Here is a 27,416-nt window from a genome sequence, read left to right on the forward strand (position 1 = left end):
TGGCGTGTTTGCTGTTTGTTGCAAAAGGAATGGTGCCCTGGACTTTAGGTGCCTCAGATGTGGCATGTGTGCCATTACTGTATGTCACAGTGCTTCTGCAGCACTGAAATGCTGATCTATAACTAGAGAAAGAGAAGAGAAATCCAGAACCATGTTTAGACAATAAACTGCAAAGCTGTTAGAGCCTTGGCTAGCCATGTCTCTGGGGGAAAAGTGAGAAAGGTCCTGTTCTTAGAGGGCAAATGGCAGCACCGAGGCCATCTCACACATGACTTCATGCCTCAAGCCACAGCAGTTCTGTTGGAGACAGAATCTGCCCTACCACAAAGGTTGCTAATTTAAGTTTCTATTTTTATGACTGTTACAGCTAACATGGGGGCACTTCTCCAACGCCAGTAAAATTCCATGCAGTCCCATGGAGGATGCTAGTCAGAGCTGCTTCCTTCCGGCTGTATAATTTGTCAGAAGGACAGCCTGGAACATGAGTCCCTCACACAGGGAATGACTGATAAGTTTTAAGGTCCGCTCCACCCACCCCACTCCCCAATATGGAGGACTCTACTAAATTTATTGTTAGTACCAGGAGGCCCTGTGCGGAGGCTGTGATCACTGTGCTGAAAGATGTTCAGGATAATAAAGACAGACTCCTCCCTAAACTAGGCAAAGTCTGCAATCAAGCCAATCAGACATTTATGTAACTGGTTGAAACAGAAGGCAGCCGTATTGCACCAAAATCTGCCGTAGAGAGAGATCTTCCTTGACACCCGAGTCAAACTGTGAGCAACAGTGTAGGGTGAGGTTCAAAGACTGCCCCTGAGACAGGAAAATAAAATTTACTTATCCTGTGGCCCCCACTGCCAAGAAGGAAACCCATCACCTAAGCAGACAATTTGAATATTAGAGAATACATTTGCCTCATCTAGAGATTGTGTTCAAGTTAACCAGAACATGTGCCAGATGGAGCTGGGGTCTTGAGTAGCACACAGTGCTAGAGACAGGGCAACAGGCTGTCCCAGCAAGGTTTGTCTAGGGCCCTAAATTCCTGAGGCTCCCTCTGAACTACAGGTATCTCTTACTGACCAATATGCTGACTGGAGCCTCTGGCAGAGGGAAGCAGCTTCTGCTGGAGGTTCCCTTTGGGGACTGGACTCACTACCCAGTACGTCTACCCAATACATCCATTTGAAAAACAGATACTTTTTTTGATTTTTGAGATACGTCCATACTGTTTTCCATAGTGGCTGCACCAATCTGCAATCCCACCAACAGTGCACCAGGGTTCCCTTTTCTCCGCATCCACGCCAGCACTTGTTGTTTGATTTATTGATGATAGCCATTCTGACTGGGGTGAGGTTGTATCTCATTGTGGTTTTTATTTGCATTTCTGTAATGATTAGTGAGGTTGAGTATTTCTTCATATGTCTGTTTACCATCTGTATGTCCTTTTTAGAAAAATGTCTCTTCACGTCCTCTGCCCACTTTTTGATTGGGTTGTTTGGTTTTTTGGAGCTGAGTGAGTTTTTTAATAAATTTGGAATATTAACCCCTTATCAGATATATCATTGGCAAATATCTTCTCCCATTCAGTAGGATCCCTTTTTGTTTTATTGATGGTTTCCTTTGCTGTGAAAAAACTTTTTAGTTTGAACTTGTCTCATTAGGGAGACCACCTCAGGGATGATGTAGATGCCTGATCACTGCACTGTACACCTGAAGCTGAAGCTGAACAATAATGAATGTCAACTATAATTATACATACATACACACACACACACACACACACACACACACATATATGGTTACAAGAAGCAGAGTAGAGCATTAGGAACAGAGGCAGTGGAAATGTAATGGCTGTGTGCGATGAGAGGGGTAGTGGATGAGGGGAGGGGAGTTGTCACTGTGTAAGAGATATTAATGATAAATGTCTAACTATTACATTGTTTTGTGCACCTGAAACTAATAAAAAAAAGTTAAAAAAAATAAAAACAGATACTGACTGCTGTTGGGAACTTTTGGAGACAAAGGACCTTTCACAGGATTTCCAGGTGGCATTGTGAGCAGATAGTCTCATCTTGGGTTGGGGGCCACTCAGATGCTAACAACAGAGTTGGAAAGGTTCCACAGTCCTCTCATATTAGATGGAGATGGTATATTCAGGAGAGAAGCCAGTCTAGATCTGAAGTTGTGTTTTCCATATGCAGAAAGGTCACAGGCACATCCTTTTCCCGCCCCCGTGACCAATGATAGGGGAAGCCTTTGACTACCTTGGGACCCTGCTTCCAGGAGTTTCTCAAAGATGCTTGGACCCGGTTTATTAATGGTTTGGTCAAACTGAAAGCTGATGGTGTCCACTGGATGGCAGCAGGCATCCAGCCCCCACAAATCCAAAAGACAATCACTCTTGCTTTAAACTACTCATCAGCAAACCATTTATTGTTTATTTTGTTTTGGGTATGAATGTTTCCTTTTACTAGGAAGATTTTCAGTTCATAGGAGACAGGGATCAGATCTTCCATTCCACATGTTTCCATGCCAGGCCCTATGAGAATTGTCCCTGAGTTCAAGATATATATTTTACAAGAATTTATAATGTGTTAGTGCCGCATTTACATTGAATCTTAAATTTTTAAGAATTTTTTTTTTTTTTACTTTATAACTTGCTTCCATGTATTTTAAACATACAGTCTCGTTGATTTGCATCCTGGTTTGGTTGTTCTAGAAGCAATCCTAAGGCCACACAGCAGTTCACCTTATTTCATTAGAATATTTAGGTGACTGGCTGACCAAGGTTTGAGCATAGATAATGAGTGGTGGAGTCTTCCGTATTGGTGCAGATCCCCGCAAACTCTTTGTCCCAAGCAGATGCACGGGAAGAACAGACCCAATGTTGGCTCCTAAGAAGTGTGTCTGCTTGATTCAGAGAATCCTATTAGGCTGAATGAACACTATGAGTACCTATTGCCTCCAGTAATTATTCTTATACTTGGTTTTTAACTACTCTTTATGTTATTGAGTCTTATGAGACCTAGTGTAACCAGAAACTTCTGTATGCATACACTCCCAGGAATAGCTTCACATGATTTTATGTCCAGCTTCAGCCCTCTGAAGCAGTGCTTCCTTGGCAATGAAGCTGGACCAGGGGTGGCTGTCCCTAGTCAATTTCCCATTATACTTTGAAACGTGGAACTGTCTGGTAGGTGATACTGCTTTTCAGGATGCTGCAATAAGCTCACCACCAGACTCTGAACCACAGCAGCATGCTATATAGTGGAAAGAATATTGGGCTTTTTAAAAAAAAAAAGAGTTTTAGCCCCTCTCAGAGTTAAAAATACTGCCTCAAGTAAGTCACTTCAACTTTCTGTGTCAGTTTCCTAATATCTAATGAAAGAAACCAGCTATTTGATACCTAACTAGCCTTACTGCATCCAGTCACTCCAATTTCAATTTATTTTTCAGTTAAAAAATGATTAAAATCCTAGAACAATACTGTGACCACATCACTCTACTGGTGAGAATTACTGAACAGCTTTCCTCTACTAAAAGATGAAGTTCAAACTTCTTAGATGGGTATTCAACTTTGATTCAATTCAGCATACACCTGTTGAGGGGATAGTGTCTGTATGCTAATGTTCCAGGCTCTAGTGACGCAAAGTTAAATACCATAGGCCTTTTGCTCTTCTGTAAGAAATTTACAGTTTAATAGAAAAGGCTGCCTTGTAAGTGAATATTTTAAAACCTTACTGTGTGCTATAATATTGTGATAAATATAAGTGTCATAAGGATCCCCTATAGAAATAAATGATAATTAATAATAATAAATTAAAATTAAAATAATAATTAAAATGGTAATAACTATCATCATTGGTTGATAGTCTGCTATATATGGTATATCAGGACACTGTTTGGCATTTTAGATGCATTTTTTTGTGTAAGATGATCTTCCTTTTACATATGATGTAACTCAATGCAAATATGACTTACCCAAAATCACACAAAGAGAAATAGTACTCACACTCACATTTGCCTAATTACAACATCCATGCCCCACTGTGTTCGTGTGATACGGTCGCCATAACAAAATACTCCAGGTTTAGTGGCTTTAAAAGAACGCAAATTTATTATCTCACAGCTTTTAGGGCAGAAGTCTGACATGGGTCTCACTGAGCGAAAATCACAGTGTCTTTAGGGTTACATTCCTTCCTGGAGGCTCTAGGAGAGAATCTGTTTCTTTGCTCATTGAGGATGTTGGTGGATTCAGTTCCTTGTGGTTGTAGGACTGAAGTCACCATCTGCTTGCTGGCTGTCAGGTGAACGTCATACACAGCTTTTAGAGGTCTAGGCTAGTGGTCTTCTTACTCTGTCTTTGAAGCCAGTAATAGTGGGTCAAGTCCCTCTCATAATTTAAATCTTTGCTACCTCTTTTTGAGTTTTTGTACTTTAGTCTTCTCCCTTCTTTCACTTTTAAGGGCTTCTTTCAATTTTAAGGAATTAGTTTATGCCCACCTGGGTAATCCAGGATAATATTCCATCGCAAGATCATTACCTTTGATCACATCTGCCAAAATTACATTTTTTTCTCTATGTAAATTAATATATTCACAGATTCCAGAGATTTGGGGAGGGCCCTTTCAGATGGTCCATTATACCACCCACAGTTTCTTTCCTTCTCCTTTTTGCCAAAAGAATGAGAGATCTGGTAAAGTTAGATTTGTTAGATTTGATGGAATAGTAACCTTTTAATACAAAGATAAAGATACACAGGCACATCTCATTGTATTGTACTTCACAGATGTGTTTTTCACATCTGAAGGCAAGACCCTCCACTAGCAAAAAGACTGTTCTTATTGCAATGTTTGCTTTATTGTGGTGTACCTGCACCTAACATTAGGAAGAACACTGTCAAGGGCTCAGATACATAGAGGTTCATGTGTATTTACAGGAATGGACAGCTATCTGGTGTGAATGAAGGGTAGATGATGGAGTGAGGACTTGAAGGAATGATGCCAGAAAGACAGGCTGAGACTGGCTTGTGAATGCCTTTGAATGATGTGCTCAGGAGTTTAGACTAAATCCCAGTGAAGATGGAAAATGAGGAAAAGGTTTGAACATGAAGCAGACAGCTGATCATATCTCCACTAATCCCATACATGAATTTTGGAGTGAGAGGACATGGGTTTTCAGTTCTGGTTCCAATATTGATTAATTTATTCTCTACATAGTTGGTCTCAAAATTTGATGCAGAACAACTATGATCATACACACATGTGTATTGTACATGTATATACATGTGTATATATTTCTATACTTGTACACACATATGAAAGTGCTTTGTAAGTTATCAAGTGCTATGAAAATACTGGTTTGCATCTCAAACAAGATTGAGTTCATTCTTATCCACATGTATGCTGTGAACCATGCCTCTCCTTAGTATTCCTGCCACTTTTCAATTGCTGGCAAGGCATTTTCTGTTCTCCATATTTCTTCCATGTATCTTATCCTTCTTTTTCAGAGAGTTTAGCACCCGACCTCTGCAGAGCCACCCCAGTGCTACTGGTGTCAACGATCTTTCATAGCATTCACTTATGTCATTCACTTCTTCCACCAAGTATTGAATTCTATGATTAGTGAACTTCTAGTATAACTGTATATATACGTGGTTGCTATTTATAAACTCTATTAGGAGAGAGATGTAGTCTTTGCTTCTTATTATTTCTTAGTTTTTCTTCTGTTGTGGCCTAGGGTTTTATGCAATGAGCTATAATGAAAAAGAACACAAATGTCAGTGCTCGATCTATTTGGGTCTGAATCCCAGATCTGCCATTAACCAGCACTGTGAATTTGCACAAGTTAATTTATATTGGTAAACAATCAAGATAACATTTACTATTAAATATTGTGAGAAATATATAAAATATCTGGCATTAATTGGCATTCAATTAATTTTGGGTATGATAATGAAATAATGACTATTAATGAATATTTTCATTTACTTAAATTTATTTTGATATAGTTATTAAAGTAGTGACTCATATTTACTTAAATTTATTTTGATATAGTTATTTAAGTAGTGATTCATTTTTTCTAAAACATCTTCTAAGCATTTATTTATATTTCAAAACATCCTGTTTTAACAACTATTTTAGAACTGGAAAAAAAAATTCATATAGAAAGGTTAAAGTAATTGATGAAGACCAGACTTTAAAATCACTAAAGGTCTGTGAATTGACCCCTTAATCTGGTGACATTAGGTAATATGCTTAGTTACCATATTTTGCCATGTATAATGCACTCCCGTGTATAATGCGGACCCACGTTTTTGGCCCAAATTTTCAGGGAAAATAATCTTTCATTTTAATTTTTTAATTCAAAATTCTATTTGTTTAAATTTAGGTACTTGTTTTTTGTATTATAAAAGAATTTTAGCATTTATTTTTCAGCATATTATGGTACAAGAGATTTTATGTAGCAAATAATTACAAAACACAAGAACAGCTACAAGCCATTTTATGTACCAGTAACAAATTTACAATAGTTACACATCACAGAAGGCCAAGAGCTCTTCGTCATTGCAAGTTCATCATTGCAAGTTCATCGTAAATTCAACAAACCTGAATATCGTATTCCAGGGTATTATTTTGCATACGGATATCATTATTGATTTCTAGAGTTACACTTTTAACTCATAAGCATAAATAATAGAATTAAAAGCATTCATATTAATACGGAATTAGTACTACCCATCCTTATTTTCCCTCACAAATTTGGGCAAAAACATGTACGTTAGACGTGGCAAAATATGGTAACTGTTTTGCTTCCTGCAATTAGCCTTCTTTCACCAAAAGTAGAATTCATGGTGCTAAAATTATCTGGCATTTGCATATGTTCATCAAAACTATTTGGCCTCTTGATTACGCAGAAGAAAAATCTGAAACACCGTGAAGTTTTTTTTTACATTGATTATTTGTTATTCACATATGTTTTTTCTTGTATTTTTCAAAACCATTAGGAGGAAATGATTTGTGTTTACCTTTGACTACTTTTTTTTATTATTATTAGTTTCAGATGTACAAAACACTCTAATAGTTAGACATTTATACCCTCACAAAAAGTGATAAACCTCTCTCCCCCCATCTACTACCCCTCTGACATCGCACACAGCCGTTACATTTTCAGTCTCGATTCCTTATGCTGTACTCTACTTCCTGTGACTATATATATATATATATATATATATATATATATATATAATTATAGTTGACATTCATTATTGTTCAGCTTCAGTTTCAGGTATACACTGTTGTGGTCCGGCACCTCACCCTAATAAGACAAGTGTCCATCGGATACCCTACAAAATCTTTACATTATTGATTATATTCCCGAAACTGCCTTTCATATCCCTGTGGCAATCTTGTGGTTATTTATTGTGCTTTCTAACCCCCTCACCTTTTCCGTCATCCCCACCCTGCCTCCCATTTAGCAACCCTCAGTTTTTCTCTATATCTCTGTGACTCTTTCTGATTAGTTTGTTCATTTATTCTATTCTTTAGATTCCACATATAAGTGAGATCATATGGTATTTGTCTTTCTCTGTCTGACTTATTTCACTTAGCATAATGTTCTTTAGGTCCATCCGTATCATTGCAAATGGTAAGATCTCATTCTTCTTTATGGTCGAATAACACTCCGTTGTATACATGTACCACAGTTTCTCGATCCAGTCATCTACAGATGGTCATTTCGGTTGTTTTCATGTCTTGGCTATTGTGAATAGTGCTGCAGTAAACATAGGGTGTACATAAATTTTTTCGAAATAGTATTTTGGATTTCTCTGGATAGATACCTACAAGTGGAATTGCTGGGTTATAAGATAGTTAGTTCCATTTTCAGATTTTTGAGATACTTCCATGCTCATTTCCATAGTGGCTGCACCAATCTGCAATCCCACCAATAGTGTACAAGGGTTCCCTTTTTTCCACATCTTCGCCAGCACTTGTTGTTTGTTGATTTATTGATAATAACCATTTTGACTGGGGTGAGGTGGTATCTCATTGTGGTTTTTATTTGCATTTCTCTAATTATTAGTGAGGTTAAGCATTTTTCATATGTCTGTTGGCCATTTGTATGTCCTCTCTAGAATAATGTCTCTTCATGTCCTGTGCCCATTTTTTAATTGGGTTGTTTGTTTTTTTTGGTGTTGAGTTGAATGAGTTTTTTATAAATTTCGGATATTAACCCCATATCAGATGTATCATTGACAAGTATCTCCTCCCATTGAGTTCCTTCAGCCTTTGTTTGAACCTTTTCTCTATGTATTGTAAGTAATTTATGACTATATTTTCTTTTTAGAAATAATATATATATATATATATATATATATATATATATATATGTATATATACACACAGAGTGTGCCAAAAAATGTATACACATGACTTGTATTCATCTTTTGTTATTGGTATATATTGAGTATTACAATTTTAATACTGTTTTTTCCTTACTTAAAATGTATACATTTTTTGGCTTTCTCTCGCTCTCTCTCTCTCTCTCTCTCTCTCTCTCTCTCTCTATATATATATATATATATATATATATATATATATATATATATACATATATACACACACACACACACACACACACACACACACACACACACATATGCCAGTAAATTTCAAGGAAAATTCAGCATTATCCCTTTCAGAGAGAACAGATGAATACAGCAATATAGACGATATTTGCCAATGCATGATCCGCTGTGATAATGTCTTGGATGTTTTATAGACTCTGAAGCGATTTATACTTCTCTCAAGCTCAGTTTGCTTATCTCTACCAAAAGGGTCATAGTCTCTGCATCTCCCTAGGAATTGAGAAGAGGACACTATAATATATGTTAATGTCCTATAAATATGATATTTATGTTATTACTTAATATGCTATCAGTTTCTCTCTTGCAAATAATAATTGGCCTTTATTCTGCCTCAAGCTTCTCTCCATTGCCTACTTGAGTAGCTGGGTACATCATTTAGCCAGTTTCTCATGCCAAGAACCTAAAAGCAATTCTTGACTTCTCCCACTATGATTATACACTTTTCATATATCAGGAATTTCTATGGGCTTTAATCTTTAAAATATTTCCTAATTTTAGCAACTTTTCACCATCAACCCTGCTGCTACTCTAATCATAATGATAAAGCTCACATTTGTGAGTACTCCCTATGTTCCAGGCACCACTTATTTCTCTTAATAACTCTAGCCTGAACCTACTTCATTGCCTGAACTGGCTACTGTAATAGCATCCTAATTGGTCTCCTAGGCATTCATGCCACTCTCTATTGTCCACTTTCTATGTGCCAGTCAAATATTATTTTTTAGATTTGATTAAGTGTTAACCAATTATCCCATTATTCTAAGCAAAAGTTGTCATAGCTGCCCATCTCAGAGTAAAGCCAAAATTCTTGTAATAGCCACAGGGCCTGCCCGCTGGACCCCTCTAATGTCCCTCCCACAAGTCAGAACTATGCTCATTAGGATCTAACCACATGGGCTCCTGGATGACCCTCCCTAACTTCAAACTCTGTCCTACCATAGGATTTTGACCTTGTGATTCCTGCAGACTACCTTGCATGGCTTTCTCCTTTGTTTTATTTAGGTTCTCTACTCAAATGTTATTTCCTTAGAGATGCCTGCCGAGGACCACCCCTTCTTCCACCCACACTCAATTTACTGTCACTCTCTCTGCATGTGTATCCCATCATTGTCTTTTTTCTCCACTGGAAATGAAACACCATGAAGACAAACACTGTCTTCTTTAATGCTATGCCCCCTGTGCCAGAGCAGTGTACCTGAGCGAAGGAAGTGGTTGTTCATTTTCTTTTAATTAAAGATTGTTGATGACAATGGTTAGTAAAGTTACATAGGTTTCAAGTGTACAATTCTGTAATACATCATCTATATATCACATTGAGTGTTTATCACCCAGATTCATCACCATATATTTGATCCCATTTACCCTCATCTACCACCCCTCCCACCTTACCTTCTGGTAATCACTAAGCTATTGTCTATGTCTACGAGTTTGTGTTTCTTTATTTGTTTGTCTTATTCCTTTGTTGCTTTCAGTTATATATCCCACATATCAGGGAAATCTCATGGTTCTCGACTTTTTCTGATTTATTTTGCTTAGCATAATAATCTCTAGATCCATCCATGTTGCCACATATGGCACTATTTCATTTTTTCTTATGGCAGAATAGTATTCCATTGCGTATATGTACCACATCTTCTTTGGTTGTTTCCATGTCTTTACCACCATGAATAAAGCTGCAATGAACATCGGAGCACATATATCTTTATTTTATAAAGGAAAATAAATGAAATAATGACTTGAAAACTCTTGTGATACTTTTGATCTTATCAAAAGCTTGTTAATTCCCTTAGCTTTAGCTTTTTCTTTCTTCTTCTCCTCCTCCTCCACCACAATGTTAGAGATCCATGGGAGAAATTCTTTTTTTTTTAATTAACATTTATTGGGGTGACAATTGTTAGCAAAGTTACATAGAATTCAGGTGTACAATTCTGTAATACATCATCTATATTTGGATAAAGAAGTTGCGGCATATATACAAAATGGAACGCTATTCTGCCATAGGAAAAGATGAAATCAGTGGTACCTCAGTTTTCGAACATAATCCATTCCAGACGACTGTTCGAGTTCTGAAATGTTCGAAAACTGAGGTACCACTGTAGTGCCATTTGTGACAACATGGTTGGATCTTGAGATTATAATGCTAAGCGAAATAAGTCAGACAGAAAAAGTAGAGAACCATATGATTTCACTGATATGTGGTATGTAAAACTGAAAACCAAAAAAGAAATTTCTTGACAACACAGTGTCAGGGAGTGCTGTGTTTCTCCTAAGCAAACAGTGTGACTTTATCTTACAGATGCTGATTTTTATCATTCCTGTGCCTTCTTTTGATGATACTCTCAGAGTAATCTTGTGGCCCAATTATTATAACTCTACAAGATAATTTTAGTGTTCTCATTTGTATCTAGAGTCACTGTACTATTCCCTCTTTATCCACTGATTCAGTCAGTTTACCCATTTGGCCATTGCAATTCTTACTGAAAAGAAATAATATATAAAATATAATAAAATGTCCATATGCCAATCTCTGAAATCCCATTTTTCTATTTCTTGACATGTGAATCAGCTCATCATACTTTAAGCTAAGAGACTAAATGACTTGTGCTGAGTACAAGAGGCTGGAGTTGGCCACATGAAATATTCGGTGCTTCTAACCAAGTTAACTCCTTCGTCTGTTCATTCTCACACCTTCAAAGATGCTCCAACAATTCTAGGCACAGTGCTCTCAGGGCTCCCACATCATGATTGTTGCTGCCCATTCAGTGTTAAACAAGGGGCTTCAGATATTCCCTCTTTCTTCCCTTTTCCTGCATAGAGGAATGAAACAATCATGCTTTTCCCATTCTAGTCCTGAGAGTCCCTGGTGAGCACAGCAAGAAAAACGGGCATGATGCATGAATTCACAGCTCAAATCGACATGAGTTTGGGCTTTTAGCCTTTCCCTGGAGCATACTGTAGTGAAGTGGGTTAATCAAATGAGGTATTTGGTAATATGAGATAAACTGCTCAGTCCTAGCACACCATAATAGATGTCCCGTGTACCAGTGGTATCTACCTCATAGGATAATTTTGGTGAGTATGTAACAATGCACAGCAAACACCTACCAAAGAGCTGGGCAGAAGTAAACATTTAATAATTCTATTATAAACTATTATTAATATATAGTTTGGTGCATGTTTAACTTAGTAACTTATACAAAGTTAGAAAACTTTCTGTCAGACACATGCTGGATATTGTAACTTCAGAAATTGCATTTTAGCTTTCTTCTCCTTAGTTGCCATGTTTGAAATGGAGATAACTGACGTTTCATACAATGTTGTTATGAGGATTAGAAGTAATATTCACAAAGTGCCTAGCATAAAGCACATCATGTACAAGGTGATTAATAAATAGTGGTTACCGTTATGAATAATTTTGCTGTTCACTGTAAAATTGCTCTTCGGTAGTTTTAAACTGTATCTTTTATGCATATACAAATTCGTGTAATACTTTCAAACACATGCATGAAATATACATATATGTATATGTAAGTTAGTCAACACACACATGTATAATGTATATACACAGACCCATGCACTCACATAGGCACAAATACCAAAAAACAATTTTACCCTAGTTAGATAATATATATTTTAAGGGAAGGAAACCGATATTCTAATCCTGCTTTAAAAGCATTTTGCATTCTACTCACTATGAATGATATAAAGTCAAGAATATGTAAAATAAAACGAATTCAAAGGTAGTTTATCCAAATTAAATTTATAATGTATTGCATAAATGGGAGTTGTGTTTAGGCATACAAATACTGTGACTTTGCTTTGCTTCCTACTAATAGAATTTACATGGTGTGACAATCAAGTTCGTGAACTTGTTGCAAGGATGTTGCTAACCTTTGTTTATATCAGAGGGATTATTCATTATGAATTTGTACCAACTGGACAAACAGTTAACTAGGATTACTATTTGGAAGTGCTGAAAAGGCTGCATGAAAGAGTTAGACGACCTGAACTTTCCCCCAACAATTCATGGCTCTTGCATCACGACAATGTACCAGCTCACACGGCACTGTCTGTGAGGGAGTTTTTAGCCAGTAAACTACTAACTGCATTGGAACACCCTCTCTACTCACCTGATCTGGCCCCCAATGACTTCTTTCTTTACCCAAAGATAAAGGAACGGAAGACATTTTGATGACATTCAGGACATGAAGGGTAACAGGACAACAGCTCTGATGGCCATTCCAGAAAGAGTTCCAAAATTGCTTTTAAGGGTGGGCTAGGCACTGGTGTTGGTGCATAACTTCCCAAGGGGAGTACTTCAAATGTGACCATCGTGATATTCAGCAATGAAGTATGTAGCACTTTTTCTAGGAAGAGTTTGTGAACTTAATTGTCAGACCTCGTAGCTTAGATGGTCTGTTTTATTTTGCTCTTTGAATTACACAGAATGTGTAATTCACAGAATTCACTGCATCAGCAAGGTTTACAAATGGAAATCACTTTGTTATAGGATCAAATTATGCAAAGGGAGTATTAAATTGGGATTGTGACTGTAGAATTCTGTATACACACACACACACACACACACACACATATAATCTTTGTTGAAATCTTTGTTGAAAGTATTGGAAATGTATGTTTTGAACAAATTGAATAGCTGCCGTCGTCCAAACCAAAAGAAAGAAGAAACACAGAAATGTTTGCCATTTTTATTGTAGTAAATAGGTCCATGGTAGTTGACTCTTTTCCTCTAATACCTTCAGTCTTGGTATCTCAAGTTTATCAGTCTAAACACAACCCTATCCCTTTCCCCCTTGTCCACCTCTTCCAGTCAACCACGTAGAAATGTGCCCTTCTCCTTGCTTGATTTGGTTCATTCGTTTGTTTATTCCTTCATTTTTTTTGTTCGTTCAGCAATCGTGGAGTGAGCACTTTTGAAGTAAAGCCAATTTTTATCCCCCGTGGACCCTACATATTTTTGGTAGAGAGTCATTATGCAAATAACCAGGCAGACAACACTGAATGCTATTGATGTCGTATGAAGAGAGCTGCCTGGTATGACAAGAGGCTATAGTAGAGGGATTTGACCAATCAAGGTTTCTTGCAGGAAATAGAAATTTCACTGAAATCTGCAAGATTTTCAAAGAGAGTTCTGGAGAAAGGTGGGCCAGCCAGTGTAAAGTATCTGTGGTTGGAAGGAGCTCTAAGAAGGCTAGGAGGTTTGTGGTGGGGAGTTGAGGAGAAGCATGATAGGAGATGAGGCTGGAAAGGTGAGTAGCACACACTCTGAGTGGATTCTATGTCGCATTAACAAATCTGGTCTTTACCCTAACTGTGCTAGGAAGCCCATTAAGGACTTTCAAACAGGGTGGTAATCCAATTTGCATTTTGAAAACATCACTCTGCTTATGTTGTGAATTTCCAGAAAACCAGAATGGACACAGAACAAACAATTAGGAAGCTATTTTCATTAGTGAACGAGAGAGATGAGTATTCTTTGACAGTAGTGAATCTTTTAAAAGATATTTGAAAAGTTTGATGGGAAGGTGGTAGTGATTGAGTGATGGAAATGAGGGCGAAACAGGGATCAAGAATGACTACTGGATTTCTCCTAAATCCTTCTTTATCACTATTCACCTTCCCTTTTTGTTCTACCTTTGTAACACATGATCTACTGTACATTTAGTATAGAGATCAGATATTTTCTCAGAACATTTCCTTCTTTATATCTCCTTTTCTAAACTGATATTTGGTTCTCCCTCAGTTTCAATATTTCTTCCACAGCCACCTGGAGTGGAGAATGTTCCATCTTCCACTTCTCAAAGAACTATCCATGTGTCCAAAAGACTATCAATGTTTTTGCCATTTGTTCCACAATAATACTCATTAAAGAAGCTTTAGACTGTTTTGGATTCCCCAACTGTAACTGTACTACTTCACTATTTCAGATTCATCAAAGGATTAAAATTAAAAATAAAATGAAATCATACAGTACTAGAAAAAAATATGGGATAACTTTATTTAATATTGGATTGTCAGAAATTATAAAAGGAAAGGTTGACAAATTTGACTGCATAAAAGTACAAAACATAATTTTCCTAAAGTTATTTTGGATCTTGAGATATATCCCTGGGTCATACTTCGAGCTCTAGCTCTGTCTCATGGCAGCAACTCCCTTCATGATGTCTTAGACCAAGACTTAAATCCTGAAAGCTTCTATCAGTTATACTAAAAGGCAATGAAACATTATTGTATTTTGCATTTCCTGACAGCAAAAATAATTCAGTGGACTGTCTTTGTGTTATCCCTGATAGTTGAATTTAAAGCTTCAGAAAACAATGCTGTTTAATTATCAACCTCACTACCTTACTTTTCTAAATATGATAACTGGAAACTCAAAGTATACAAATTGTTCACCACCATGACATCAGAAATTTCCTCCAAGTCAGAATCATTAAGGAATATTTATTTTTACAGGTGCCTCTGGATTTCCTGTTCTATTGCTTTTCCAATATAGAATTTGAATCAGTTGAATGTTAGCATGTAAGGTTAGCGTTACATTTCTTAAATGGTAATATTAAAATTGGATAATTTAAAAATTGAGGCATAAACCATTCTTTCTGGAAATATCTTTTGAATGAATGTGGGTGGTACCTTTGTTAGTGTAAATTTAGTCATGAGGATCAAGACTGTAGAAACTGCTCTTTGAATATTTGCATATAGTTGCTATTTGGAATGAAGAAGATGGAGGCTGCAGAAACAGTATTTGGACTAATTTGCAATTTGTTTCCAGTTGAGGACTGAGCCTAGGGCTAGTAATCATTGCTCAGGAAACATAAACATAGAAAACTGCTCTCCTTTGAACTAGAGCCTCAGCCATATTGGATCACGCACTACATTTTGCAAGCCAGTTGGAACTACATTTGGCCTTTCTCCTTAAAGCCTGGAGATTTCTCTTCTGTCTAGACTTCCTTCCTTGCTTTTCTTTTTCCTTTTCCTTCATGCAAATCACAATTTTTCTACCTGTGTTTTGGTCAATTCCTTGAGGCCATTGCCATCTATTTTACGGAATTTCTTTATATTTTCTCCTTCCATGCTAACATTAGAAGTAGATCCCACAGCACCTTCATAGTTTCAAGATTTTGCTGCAAATTGCTAAGGAGAAAAATCAAGAGGCTTAAAAAATAACAAATATGACAGCCTTTCAAATGTTTCAGGATCTCCCAAAGCATCTGTTCTGCCTTTTTTTTTTTTACCTACCTAAGAAAGCAACCTGAAGGGTTTTATTTTCTATCCTCACATCACATAGAAGGGTTAGCTGCCCCTCTGAACTCTCTTGCCACATAAAAAGAATTGCAAAATGAGAAAAAGAAGAGCAACCTCTGCCATTCAGGACTTGGCGTGTTCTATTAGATAGGCCTTGGTGTTGCAATGAGCTGGTGATTCTCCTGTTGAACATAAACAATTTCACAGAACATAAACATCAGACAAAGCCACTCTGGGCCCATGACGGACCAAGATAAAAACAAGATTACTTTGTAATTGTGCCTGAACATTGACAAAACACCAACATTATCTCAGCCAAAAGAATGACCCACATTCCCCTATCCTGATTCACATGAGTGACAGCTGTTTTAGCTAATTATAACTCTAGCCTATCCTAGTCTTCCCTTTCTTAGATAGGAAATATTAGGATGCCCAATCATAGAATTAGCCCTGCTTCCTGAGAGCATCCAATCAGAGCAAAACTCCACTTGGACCCTTCCCAAAATAATCTAACCAAAGCTCTAATCTGGTGATAAGTCATTTATACCCTCTTACTGAATGGCCCCATGGTTCCTCATGGTATTTATTCTCCATCTCTGCAACAACTAATAAACCCAATTTGTTCAACTACAGATGTGAGCCTGGGAGTCTTTGGCTGGAGGACAATGATAAGAGAGAGAAAATGGGGACAAGATTGTGGGGTACCTGTGACCCATTTTAAGGATTTTGGCTTTGACTCTGAGTGAGATGGAATGCCGCCATTGGAGGGTTTTATTTTTTTTAACTTTTAAAATTTTATATTTTAAAAAAATCTGTAATAGTTTTCAATTCACAAAAACATCACAAGAACTATACAGACAATTTATACAGATTCACAGACTATTATCACCTTGCCCATTTTTTCTATATATAGTCTGACTTTCTTCTGCATCATTTCTGAGTAAGTTGCAGACACCACCAAGTCCCTTTGCCTCTAAATCATAGTCTGTTTCCTAAAATAGAGGACATTCACTTACATGTATAATGATCCAATCAGGAAATTTAACATTGATACAATGTACTTATTCCATTTATAGGCCTCATTCAAACTTCACTAATTGCCCCCAAAATGTCCTTTTAGTAATTTTTGTTTTTTAATTGGTTCTGGATCCAATCAACGATCTTGTCCTATGTATCTTTGGAGTGCTTTAATCTACAACAAGTACTCAGCCTTTGTCTTTCTTGACATTGACATTTTTGAAAAGTACAGGCCTTTTATTTTGTGGAATATCCCCCAGTTTGTGTTTGTTTATTTCTCCTCATAATTAGATTCTGTTTATGCATTTTTTTTGGGAAAATATTACATACCAACTTGTCACCATTTTTGAAAATCAGTCAATCATATGTTTGTGAGTATATTTCTGAGCTAAATATCTTGATCTACTGATCAGTCTGTCTAATATATAATACCAACAGTGTTAATTATTATAGCTTTATATTGTTTGTTAAAGTTAGGTGCTATAAGTCTGCCAACCATTTAGCTATCTAGGTACTTTGAATTTCCATATACATTTTAGGAACATTTTGTTAATTTTTACTAAATCCTGATGAAATTTTGATTGAAACTATATTTTAATTATAGATAAATTTTTAGAAAGTTGAGTTCTTAATACTATGGAGATTTATGATCCATAAACCTAATATATATCTCCATTTACTTAGGGTCTCTTCTTCTATCAGTGTTTTATAGTTGTCAGTGTAAAGGCCAGACATCTAGTTTGTTCAATTTATCCGTAGAATATCATGTTTTGGGAGGCTATTTGTAAAAAAAAAAATTCCAATTCCAATTGTTATTTCTAGCATATGGAAATCTAATTGATGTTATATATTGATGAAATATAATCTTGTTAATCTTACTTGTTAGTCAAAATAGCTTTCTATAGATTTTGTAGAATTGTAGGTGAACACATTGAACACATCTGTGATAGCTGCTTTATCTTCTTTGTCTGATAATTACATCATTTCTGTTGTATGTATATTTGTTTCTAATGACTAAATGTTCTCCTGGTTATAGATCACATTTTCCTACTTACTTGCTAGTAATGTTTAATTTGATGGTAGACATTGTGAATTCTATGTTGCTGAGTGCTGAAATTTGCTATATTCCTTTAGAAAGCATTGAATTTTGTTCTAGAGCCACTTAAGTTGCGTACAGTTCTATTTTGTCCCTTTAATGCTTATTTCTAAGGTGGTTTTTTTTTTTTTTGGTTTTGTTTTTTACAGGTTTAGGACAGAAGTCAGCAATTTTTTTCAGCAGTGTTTTTCCTTAAATTTAAGGGAAAGTTTATTTAGTCTTCTTTTCAAAGCAATGTAGTTTAAACACAAGTTTAGTTTAAGAGGAGAATATGTTCAGAGAATGAATATGTTTAGTTTTGTTGGCCACATGGTCTTGATTGCAACTACTCTGCTGCCATTTTAGTGTAAAAGTAACCATAGATAAACTGTAAACAAGTGGGCATGGCTAAGTCCCAATAAAACAATTTACTTAACACAGGTGGTAGGCCAGATTTGGTCCTAAGACTATAGCTTAACAATCCATGGTCTAGAGTCTACGTCCTTCTAGAGTTTTCTTCCCCCAATACTAAAGTCTATCCTTTTTGGAGTACCTGTTGTATACTCTACTTATCTACCGAAGACTCTTCACACTGGCTGGTAGAAAGTCAAAGGTATCTGGCCCTCTGTAAACTCTGGTAATTTCAGCTTATAACTCCTAGTTATTTTTCTCTTAGAAGTTGTTCTCTGTCTCTGTTTGTGTATTTTACCCTACAAACATGAAAATTAAAACTCGGCCGAAGACTTAAGCATATTGTCTGGATATGTTTCTCTACATAGCTCCCTTCTCTTGACCATTCTAGCTGCCCCAGACTCTGGCTCCTCATTTCAGTGCAACCCCATTTTTTGCTGAGCTGACTCTTTAGGAGCTACAGTCCAGAAAGTGCCTCAAGGAGAAATGTGGGATGACTATAGGGTGCCTATCTTCCCTTTCTCTAAAACAATCACAGTCCTGTGCTTCCTGTTCAGTTACCTGAAAATATGTATTTCATATATTTTGCCCATGTTTCTAGTTGTTTGTGGCTGCAGGTAATTTCATACCTTCTTACTCTTTCATACTGTGTAGCTGCTAGGAGCAAAGGTCTTTTCATCACTTAATTTGGTGCTAAAATTGTCTTTGATTTGGCCAATAAGTTCCTCAAAATATTGATGTTTTAAATCTTTCATTATCATACCATAATTTTTTGAGCACTTTATTATTTTCTATTACCAAAACAAAAACAAAAAAACCCAGGCTCATCTTGAACTTTCTTTTCCTCAGCTCTCAATATACCATTTTGCCAAGAAGATCTGGTTTCTTATAATAGGGAATAGTATTTAAATATAGTAGATTTGGGGGCAGATGAGTGACATTTAATTTATGTTAAAATATCACCATGGTTATTTATTTTAATGGACCATGTGGGGCAAGGGTAAGGCACAAAGGTCAGGAAAGAAAGCATTGAAATAAAATCACACGAAATGATAGTGGCTCAAACCAAAATAGTAACAGTAGAGGTAATGAGATATATTGTACTAGTAGGACTAATAATTAGTAGTACTCATTGAAAGATTATACATGAATTATGCAATAAAAATTATATATTATTATTACAGCTCCTAGAGCTTGGGACCATCCGCAGTTACAAGAAGGACTTTCGTCCAATTTTGGTTTGAATGTTAAAACTGATGACCCTACATACACACCAAGAGAGTTTTAAAATGTCTATTACTCACATAATGAGGCTTTATGGGATATTAGGGTAGCGTTCAGGTATGTCCAAAAGTAGTTTTGGAGAGCAAGGAAAGGAACTGGCGTAGAGTTGTATGGTGGTTAGGGATGGGCCGAGGATGAGAAATCCTGTGCACAGGTAGAGGATTGGTGGTTGGAACCTGCTGCCAACAGGGGATGCACCTGGCCTTTCTCTTCTGCTTTTCCGGATGTGCACACAAGGAGAAGAGCTGTCAGCAGTCAAGTCAAACTTCAAAAAGTGGAGTCAGACTTTACTACACAGAGCTCCTTGCAAGATTGTTGTTGTTGTTTTTTTTTCCCTCTGAGTAACTGGAGTTACAGAATCACCATTAACACAGATGAAGGAAGACTGTTCAATGGGAAAGTTTCACAGAGAAGATTTAGAATTTGGATTTAAGTGTGTTGAGTTTCAGACATTTCTAAAATTTGCATTGGAGGTTTTACATTTTTATAATTTATTCTTTTTTGCGTTGCCTATTAAAATATTTTCCTATGTATTCATTTTTTATTAAATGTATTGGGGTAACATTGGTTAACAACATTATGTAAATCTCAGGTGTACAACTCTATAGCACCCCATCTGTATACTTGATTGTGTGCTCACCACCGGAAGCTTAATCTCCTTCTGTCACCATATTTGATCCTCCTTGTCCTCCCCCCAGCCCCCTTCCCCTCTGGTCACCATCATTCTGTTGTCTGCATCTGTGAGCTTGTTTTGTTTGTTTCTTCCTTTTTATACCCCACGTAATTTATTCTTTTTTACAAAACTAAACTGTCCACCAGGAGGGTCACTGCCTAATTTAAACAACATTTATTTTTGTAAAAATCAAAGTTATACAATTTCTTAAGAGCTTTAATATCAGAATCACTTAAAGATTGATATCTTACCATTAGATAGCTCATTTCTTTGGGAAAAAAACAACAGGCTGGGAAAATAACTTGGAAATAGGGGAGTAACATTACTTGATATTTTCCCTTGATATTTGTCAACAAATATTGTTGTGCATTATTTTATGGGTAAAATTCATTATAGCAGTGAAACTTTATTTTTTTAAATTAAAGTTTATTGGGGTGACAATTGTTAGTAAAGTTACATAGATTTCAGGTGTACAATTCTGTATTACATCATCTATAAATCCCATTGTGTGTTCATCACCCAGTGTCAGTTCTCCTTCCATAACCATATATTTGATCCCCCTTACCCTCATCTACCACCCCCCTCTCCCCTTACCCTCTGGTAACCACTAAACTATTGTCTGTGTCTATGAATTTTCATTTCTCATTTGTTTGTCTTGTTCTTAATGTAGAGGGCTTTCTGTTCAAAATTAATATTGTTTAATATTTGAATTATTATATTTTAAAATTATGCAGCTATGTTTTAGAAATGTAAAATTTAATCATTTTGATTATTCTAAAATATTACACACATAAGTAGTATAATATATTGGAGTCTGTAATGTCTCCATTTAGAAACGTGTCCAAATGATTTTCTTGTTTGTTTTAAAAGAATTAGATTTTAGCTTGATTTAGTCGCTTTGGAGAAAAGCGTCTTCAGAAAAAGTTTGCTTTTACTGCTTGTACAACTTGGAATTGACAGAATCAATACAAATGCCAACTTATACAAAATTAAATGATCTAGTAATTTTTCAGGTTCTCAACAGTCCCATAAGAAATAAGGCACTTAGCAATCAACACCACCATTTCTATTCCCTGGTGGTCTTTTGTGTTGTGATAGCTGACCTGATATCACTGTTCTTTTTTTCAAGCTGTGGATTTAAAAACTAATTTTGTAGACATTAGACCTGGGTTCAGACTCCATCTCCGCTGTTGAAAATCAGCAAGTCATTTAATATCTGTAATCCTCAGTTTTCTCATCTATGAGTGAGAGGGTTAGTGTAAATGACCTCCATTCCTGTATAACTCAAAAATGCTTTAATGTGCTGATTCTGAGTCAAGCTCTGTAATTGAAACATTAGAGGTCTTGTGTCTGACCCCCAATCTGCTAAAACTGAACCGGGCACCTAAGGAAAAATAGTTTAATCTCACACTGCAAGGAAGGGAAATACTAGCAGTTAACCCAGAACAGAAAATTACGTTAGACGCAGAATGTATGGTTGAAACTTATTTTCAAAAGCTTTGCAAGTGCAAAGGCCATTTCATTAGGCAATCTTGAACAAGCTGTCGAGGAATAGTTTAGTGCACAAAATGGCCACAAGCCTCCAGAACACCAGTTTTCTACCCAGTGGCTTCTACATGGCATTGCATTCATCTCCTCCCACTTCGTGTCTCTTAGCTATCTATTTTCTTAAATGTGAGACTGATCCAGGACAGAAAAGCTTCTATACGAGACTTTATTAGCAGGAGATTCCAGCTCTCAGAACACCTTCCAACAGATCCCTGAACCAACCCCTACCTCTAATCTACACCAACCCTCAAGCACCAGACAGCTTGCTTCAGACCATGGAAGCTACCACCAAGAAGTAAAGTAGGGAGTAGAATTATGAGTTCCTCTACCTGGCAGAGGGAAAGGAAGAAAATTCCTGACACGAGGCAGTCACAGAGCAAATGTGAAGCTCATGCCCAAAGTGGATCTCTGAACCACTTTTCCTACTGAAATATTGTTGCCCATGGTTCTATTGTAATATTGGAGCAGGATAATAATAATATGTTGACTGTGCATATTCAACTGTTTTATCATTTGCAAAGCACTTTATTTCACTCATTCATTTGACTAATATTTGCTGATCACCTAACTAAGGGCTAGGTACTGTTCTAGACATTGGTGATATAAACAGTAGTCTTTTAATTAGCTTAACTTCTCTAGGTTTTACTATTATTTTTTTTTCTCTTTTTAGATAGGGAAACTAAAGCTCATCGAGTATATGATCAACACATATAACTGATAAATACCAGCATCAGAATTCAAACTCAGGTCTTCTAAAGCTTTGTTTTTTATCTTAAGCTTTGTGAAAAAAACCTTTATGATTGACCTTGCTTTGTAGGGAAATTGCTTCTGAACTTCAAAACAATTGACAAATAAGTATGCATTTTGGAGAAAAATCTGGTGGATAGTTAGATATTACTTATATATCCATGCCCCTGCTTTTGAAGAAATATCATATGTATGGTTGGCTTCTGATAAATATTGGAGTGCATGGATGCTAATGGAATGTACTTCCAAGTGCCCCATAATACTTAAGCTGTTAGTGCCCTAAAGATTTTGTTTCAGGGTAAAAAATTGGAAAGCTTCACTTTGGCTTTTAGATGTAATTTACATCCTTGAACATAGCTTACAAGAAATGCTGCATTTGAGGAGACTTGGGATGCTTTTCTAGATGAATAAAATTACATATACTTATACATATATACATGTATACACACACACACACACACACACAGTGACTACAGAGGATTAGGAGAGAGAGTGAGCAGATAACTCAAAATCAGAAGAACACCAGTTTCTTTACATATTAAAGTGAATCCACTCTTCCTACCTTTTAACTTCACTAATGTGTTAGTACTGCTTCCTCATCCGTTTTTTTTTGTTTTGTTATTTTTTTGTGTTTCAGGTTACTGCCCACTTGGCTATCGGGAATGTCAGAACGCCAAATGTTTTAAACCAGAGCAAAGCTGTAATTTTATAGATGACTGTGGAGATTATACTGATGAAAATGAATGTGGGAGCTCCTGTACTTTTGAAAACGGCTGGTGTGGCTGGCAAAACTCCCTGGCTGAAAACTTTGATTGGATTTTGGGGGTTGGCTCGCATCAAAGCCTAAGACCTCCCAAAGACCACACACTTGGAAATGAAAATGGTAGGTTGTGAGGTTGATATAGTCACTCTAATCGTATTCGCAGCGAGCACCATGCTGTCTTTCCTGATAGCAAGTGGAGAGACTGCTGTGGTGCCACGGCATGTCAAACATTTAGTGAGTGTATTTGTCTCCTAGGACTGCCATAGCAAAGCGCCACAGAATGGATAGCATAACAACAGATGTTTACTGCCTCACAGATTGGGGCTAGAAGTCTGAAATCAGGTATCAATAAGAATGGTTCCTTTTGAGGGCTGTGAGGGAGAATCGTTTGTTCCGTGCCTCTCTCCTAGATTCCGGTAGACTCAGACCTCCCTTGCAGATGGTATTCTCCTTGTGTCTTTGCATTGGATTCCCTCCATGCATGTCTGCCTCTGTGTCTAAATCTCCCCTTTTAGTTAGGATGCAGCCATTTTGAATTAGGGCCCACCCTAATGACCCTATATTAACTTGATCATTGACAAAGACACTATTTTTAAATGAGGTCACATTACGGTGACTGGAGGTTAGAACTTTAGCATCTTCGAAAGAACACTAGTCAACCCATAACAGTGAGCAATCAAAGTATAATATTATTTTAATAATTATAGGTAATGTATGCTGCCAGCATCAATCAAGTACCTCTCATAAATGGCACACACTTTTAATCAAGAACTCTGAATTCTGACACTCATTTGATCTTTTCAGATTCTCAAAATCCTCATCTGTCAAATGGAGATAAAGAAAATCTGCCCTGTGTGCCAAACAGGGCTTGTAGAGATCAAATGAGATGATGTATATACAGGGAACGCAGTTTCAAAGCCGCAGAGGTGCTATGCAGATGTCACTATAAGATCACATATGTTAAAAGTGTTGGGCATGGTTCATTTTTGCAATGAGGAGCTGAGGTCAAGCCTCCAACTTATTGGTCAAGGGACAAAGGACATTAGTTGAATACAGCAGGAGCCCTGAATTCCTGGGTGCTTCAGAGTAGGAAAAAGATGTCTAAATATTGAAATTCCAAAGGCCTAAAAACAATCAAAGCTCTTCAAGCCAGCTTGACCAAGTTAAAGAAAAGAAGGTCTAAGATCCATCCAAATACTCAGCTCTACATATGTAAAATGTTTTGGATATTTATAAGCACAAGTATAAAACAATACTTTCCTGTCATGTTGCATACCGTGTTTTCCTGAAAATAAGACCTAGCCAGACAATCAGCTCTAATGCATCTTTTGGAGCAAAATTTAATGTAAGACCCAGTATTTTATATTATATTATATTTATTATATTATATTATATTATATTATATTATATTATATTATATTATATTATATTATACCCGGTCTTATAGTAAAATAACACTGGATCTTATACTAATTTTTGCTCCAAAAGATGCATTAGAGCTGATGTTCCTCCTACGTCTTCTTTTTGGAGAAACATGTTATTAACATTCTCGGTATTTTACTTATGTATTCAACAGATGACTGAATTTTTGGAAGTTCATTTATTTCTGTTTCATAGGTAATCTTTGTGTTGTTTTATAATAACTGGATAGTTTGAGGGGTCCATTAAATGGTTTCTATAACTATCTTGTTGATTCAATGGCATAAATATCCCTTTAGATCAGTTAATCTGCATACTGTGAAGTACTTTGCTAAAAGAACGCAGTTGGAAATTGTTCTGTCGGTGAGCTAGAGGCAAGGATGTTAGATTTCCTTCCTGTTTCAAGTGGAAATGCCTTAGGCATCCCAGATCGTATGAAATGTAATTAAAAACTCTAAACATTCATCCATCGATGGACACCTAGGTGTCGTCCATATCTTGGCTATTGTAAATAATGCTGCAATAAACATAGGGTTCATATTATCTTTTTGAATTACTGGTTTCATTTTCTTCAGAAAGATACCCAGAAAAAGAGTTGCTGGGACTATGGTAGTTCTAGTTTTAATTTGTTAAGGAACCTCCACACTGTTTTCCATAGTGGCCGCACCAATTTGCAATCCCACCAACAATGCACAAGGGTTCCCTTTCTCCAATCCTTGCCAATACTTGTTATTTCTTCTTTGTTTGTTTGTTTGTTTTTCTTTTTTCATGATTGCTATTCTGACAGGTGTGAGGTGATATCTTATTGTGGGTTTGATCTGCATTTCTCTGATGGTTAGTGATGTTGGGCATTTCATGTATCTGTTGCCCATTCATATATCATCTATATTTTAATTAATAAAAACTGTATGATGGAAAAGCTGAAACAATCCCTTCATTGTTATTTCTGTCCTATCTGAATCCTGTCCTTGTTTCTAGGGCACTTCTTGTATCTGGAGGCTACCCCAGTGGGCCTTCGTGGGGAAGAGGCACACCTCAAGAGTGCTGTGTTCCCAGAATCCAGTGCTACCTGCACCATGAGCTTCTGGTATTTCATATCTGCAAAAGCCACGGGGTCCATTCAAGTGCTCATCAAGGTAGGATCTTCGCCAGGGATGCCTGTGAGTTTAGTGAAGTTTCCTACAGCTAGCTCATGGCTAAAAGGAGCTTATTACAACTTTGTTAGCTGGGCCACAGGAAGCCTCCTTTAGCTGCTGCTTGTGGTTCAAACGCTCTGTGGAGTTCAGTAAGCTGGGCCTGGGGACCAGCTCTGAGCTCAGCATCATCCCTGTGATTATGACCGAATCCCAGAGATTCCACTTAAGTTTCTTCTTTCTGCTTAGGTATTCTCTTCCCTATCCTTCTCAGTAAAAGAAAGTAGTTTATTTGTACATCTGAAAGAAGAATAACTATCCATTTTAACTCATATATGGGTGATCATTAAGGGAACTGATGTTAGATTTTCTGGTTCTGAGCACACCATGCAAAGTACTGGAACCGCTCAGGAGAATGATCAAGGTATGATTACATTGAACTGCTTATTAAGTGTGACACTGTAATGCATTTTCTTACTGAGGTTTAATTGGATGTTTCTGTCAGGGCTTTAATTTAGTATAATAAAGTGACAGTGTTCAGGGAGCAAGATAACAAAGTATATATTAATATTAATGAGACTTGGTTCATATACCTTTACTCTTTGGCAAGTTAAAACGGCAGCAAAAAGGAGATGGGTGTGTGCTTGTGTATTTGTATGTGTGTTTGTCTGTGTGTGTGTGTGTGTGTGTGTGTGTGTGTGTGTGTTCATTTCAAGAATCTAGTTAGAATTGTAAGAACTCTGACTTTATAAACCTGCTTAAGAGGCCACTGCTGTTTTATCATACACGAACGTCGGTGAAGTGCCCTAGCACTGATGGAAAATGCCTGACCGAAATTCACGCAAGCTCATATGTCTGAATAGCTAATGGCTACATAGTCCATGTTTTATCTGAAACCTGAGTTAACTTTATACTTTAGGATTCTTCTATAATAATGCAGAAAAGCCGGCCTAATAAAATAGATGCAGCAAATACCGCAGTGATTTCTTCTTATGTTTACATAGGGAAACTTCCTGAAATATAATGCTTAAAGTTTTCACAGGAGAGTTTTGCTAGTACTCTGTTGAATGTGATACTTGATTATGCGATGGGTAGCATGTGAAGGGTTTGGTACAGCTCCACAGACTTCTATTATTTCCTTCATTCTTATTTACATTTCACCTCTTATATAGTAACAAACTTTATATTAGTATAAAATGTACAATTTAATTGAGGTATGTCTTCCTAACAAGTCATGCTGAGCTCCTGTGGTTCCTCCAGTTGATTCCTATGGATGTTTAGCAGCATTTTTAAAAACCTGTCTGCCTATCATATTAAAAAACAAAACAAAACAAAACAAAAACTTATTTTAAAAAAATATATCTATTCTTTTTAGTGACATTTATTGCAAAGGAGAGGAATCTTTCATAACATATATTGATTTTTTCATGAAT

At 36.6% G+C, this 27,416-nt stretch overlaps 1 protein-coding gene across 1 annotated transcript in view; it reads left to right on the forward strand.

Moving 5' to 3' along the window:
- MALRD1 (MAM and LDL receptor class A domain containing 1) overlaps positions 1-27,416 on the forward strand; it is a 544,472-nt gene that overhangs the window by 256,777 nt on the left and 260,279 nt on the right. Inside the window, exons 27-28 of the mRNA XM_074324842.2 lie at positions 23,306-23,551; positions 25,829-25,986. Coding sequence (XP_074180943.2) covers positions 23,306-23,551; positions 25,829-25,986 — 404 coding nt within the window. The remainder of the gene's footprint in view (positions 1-23,305; positions 23,552-25,828; positions 25,987-27,416) is intronic.

The sequence above is a fragment of the Rhinolophus sinicus genome, chromosome 1, assembly GCF_057876585.1.
Source record: "Rhinolophus sinicus isolate RSI-liver-muscle chromosome 1, RSI-T2T, whole genome shotgun sequence".
NCBI lineage: Eukaryota > Metazoa > Chordata > Mammalia > Chiroptera > Rhinolophidae > Rhinolophus > Rhinolophus sinicus.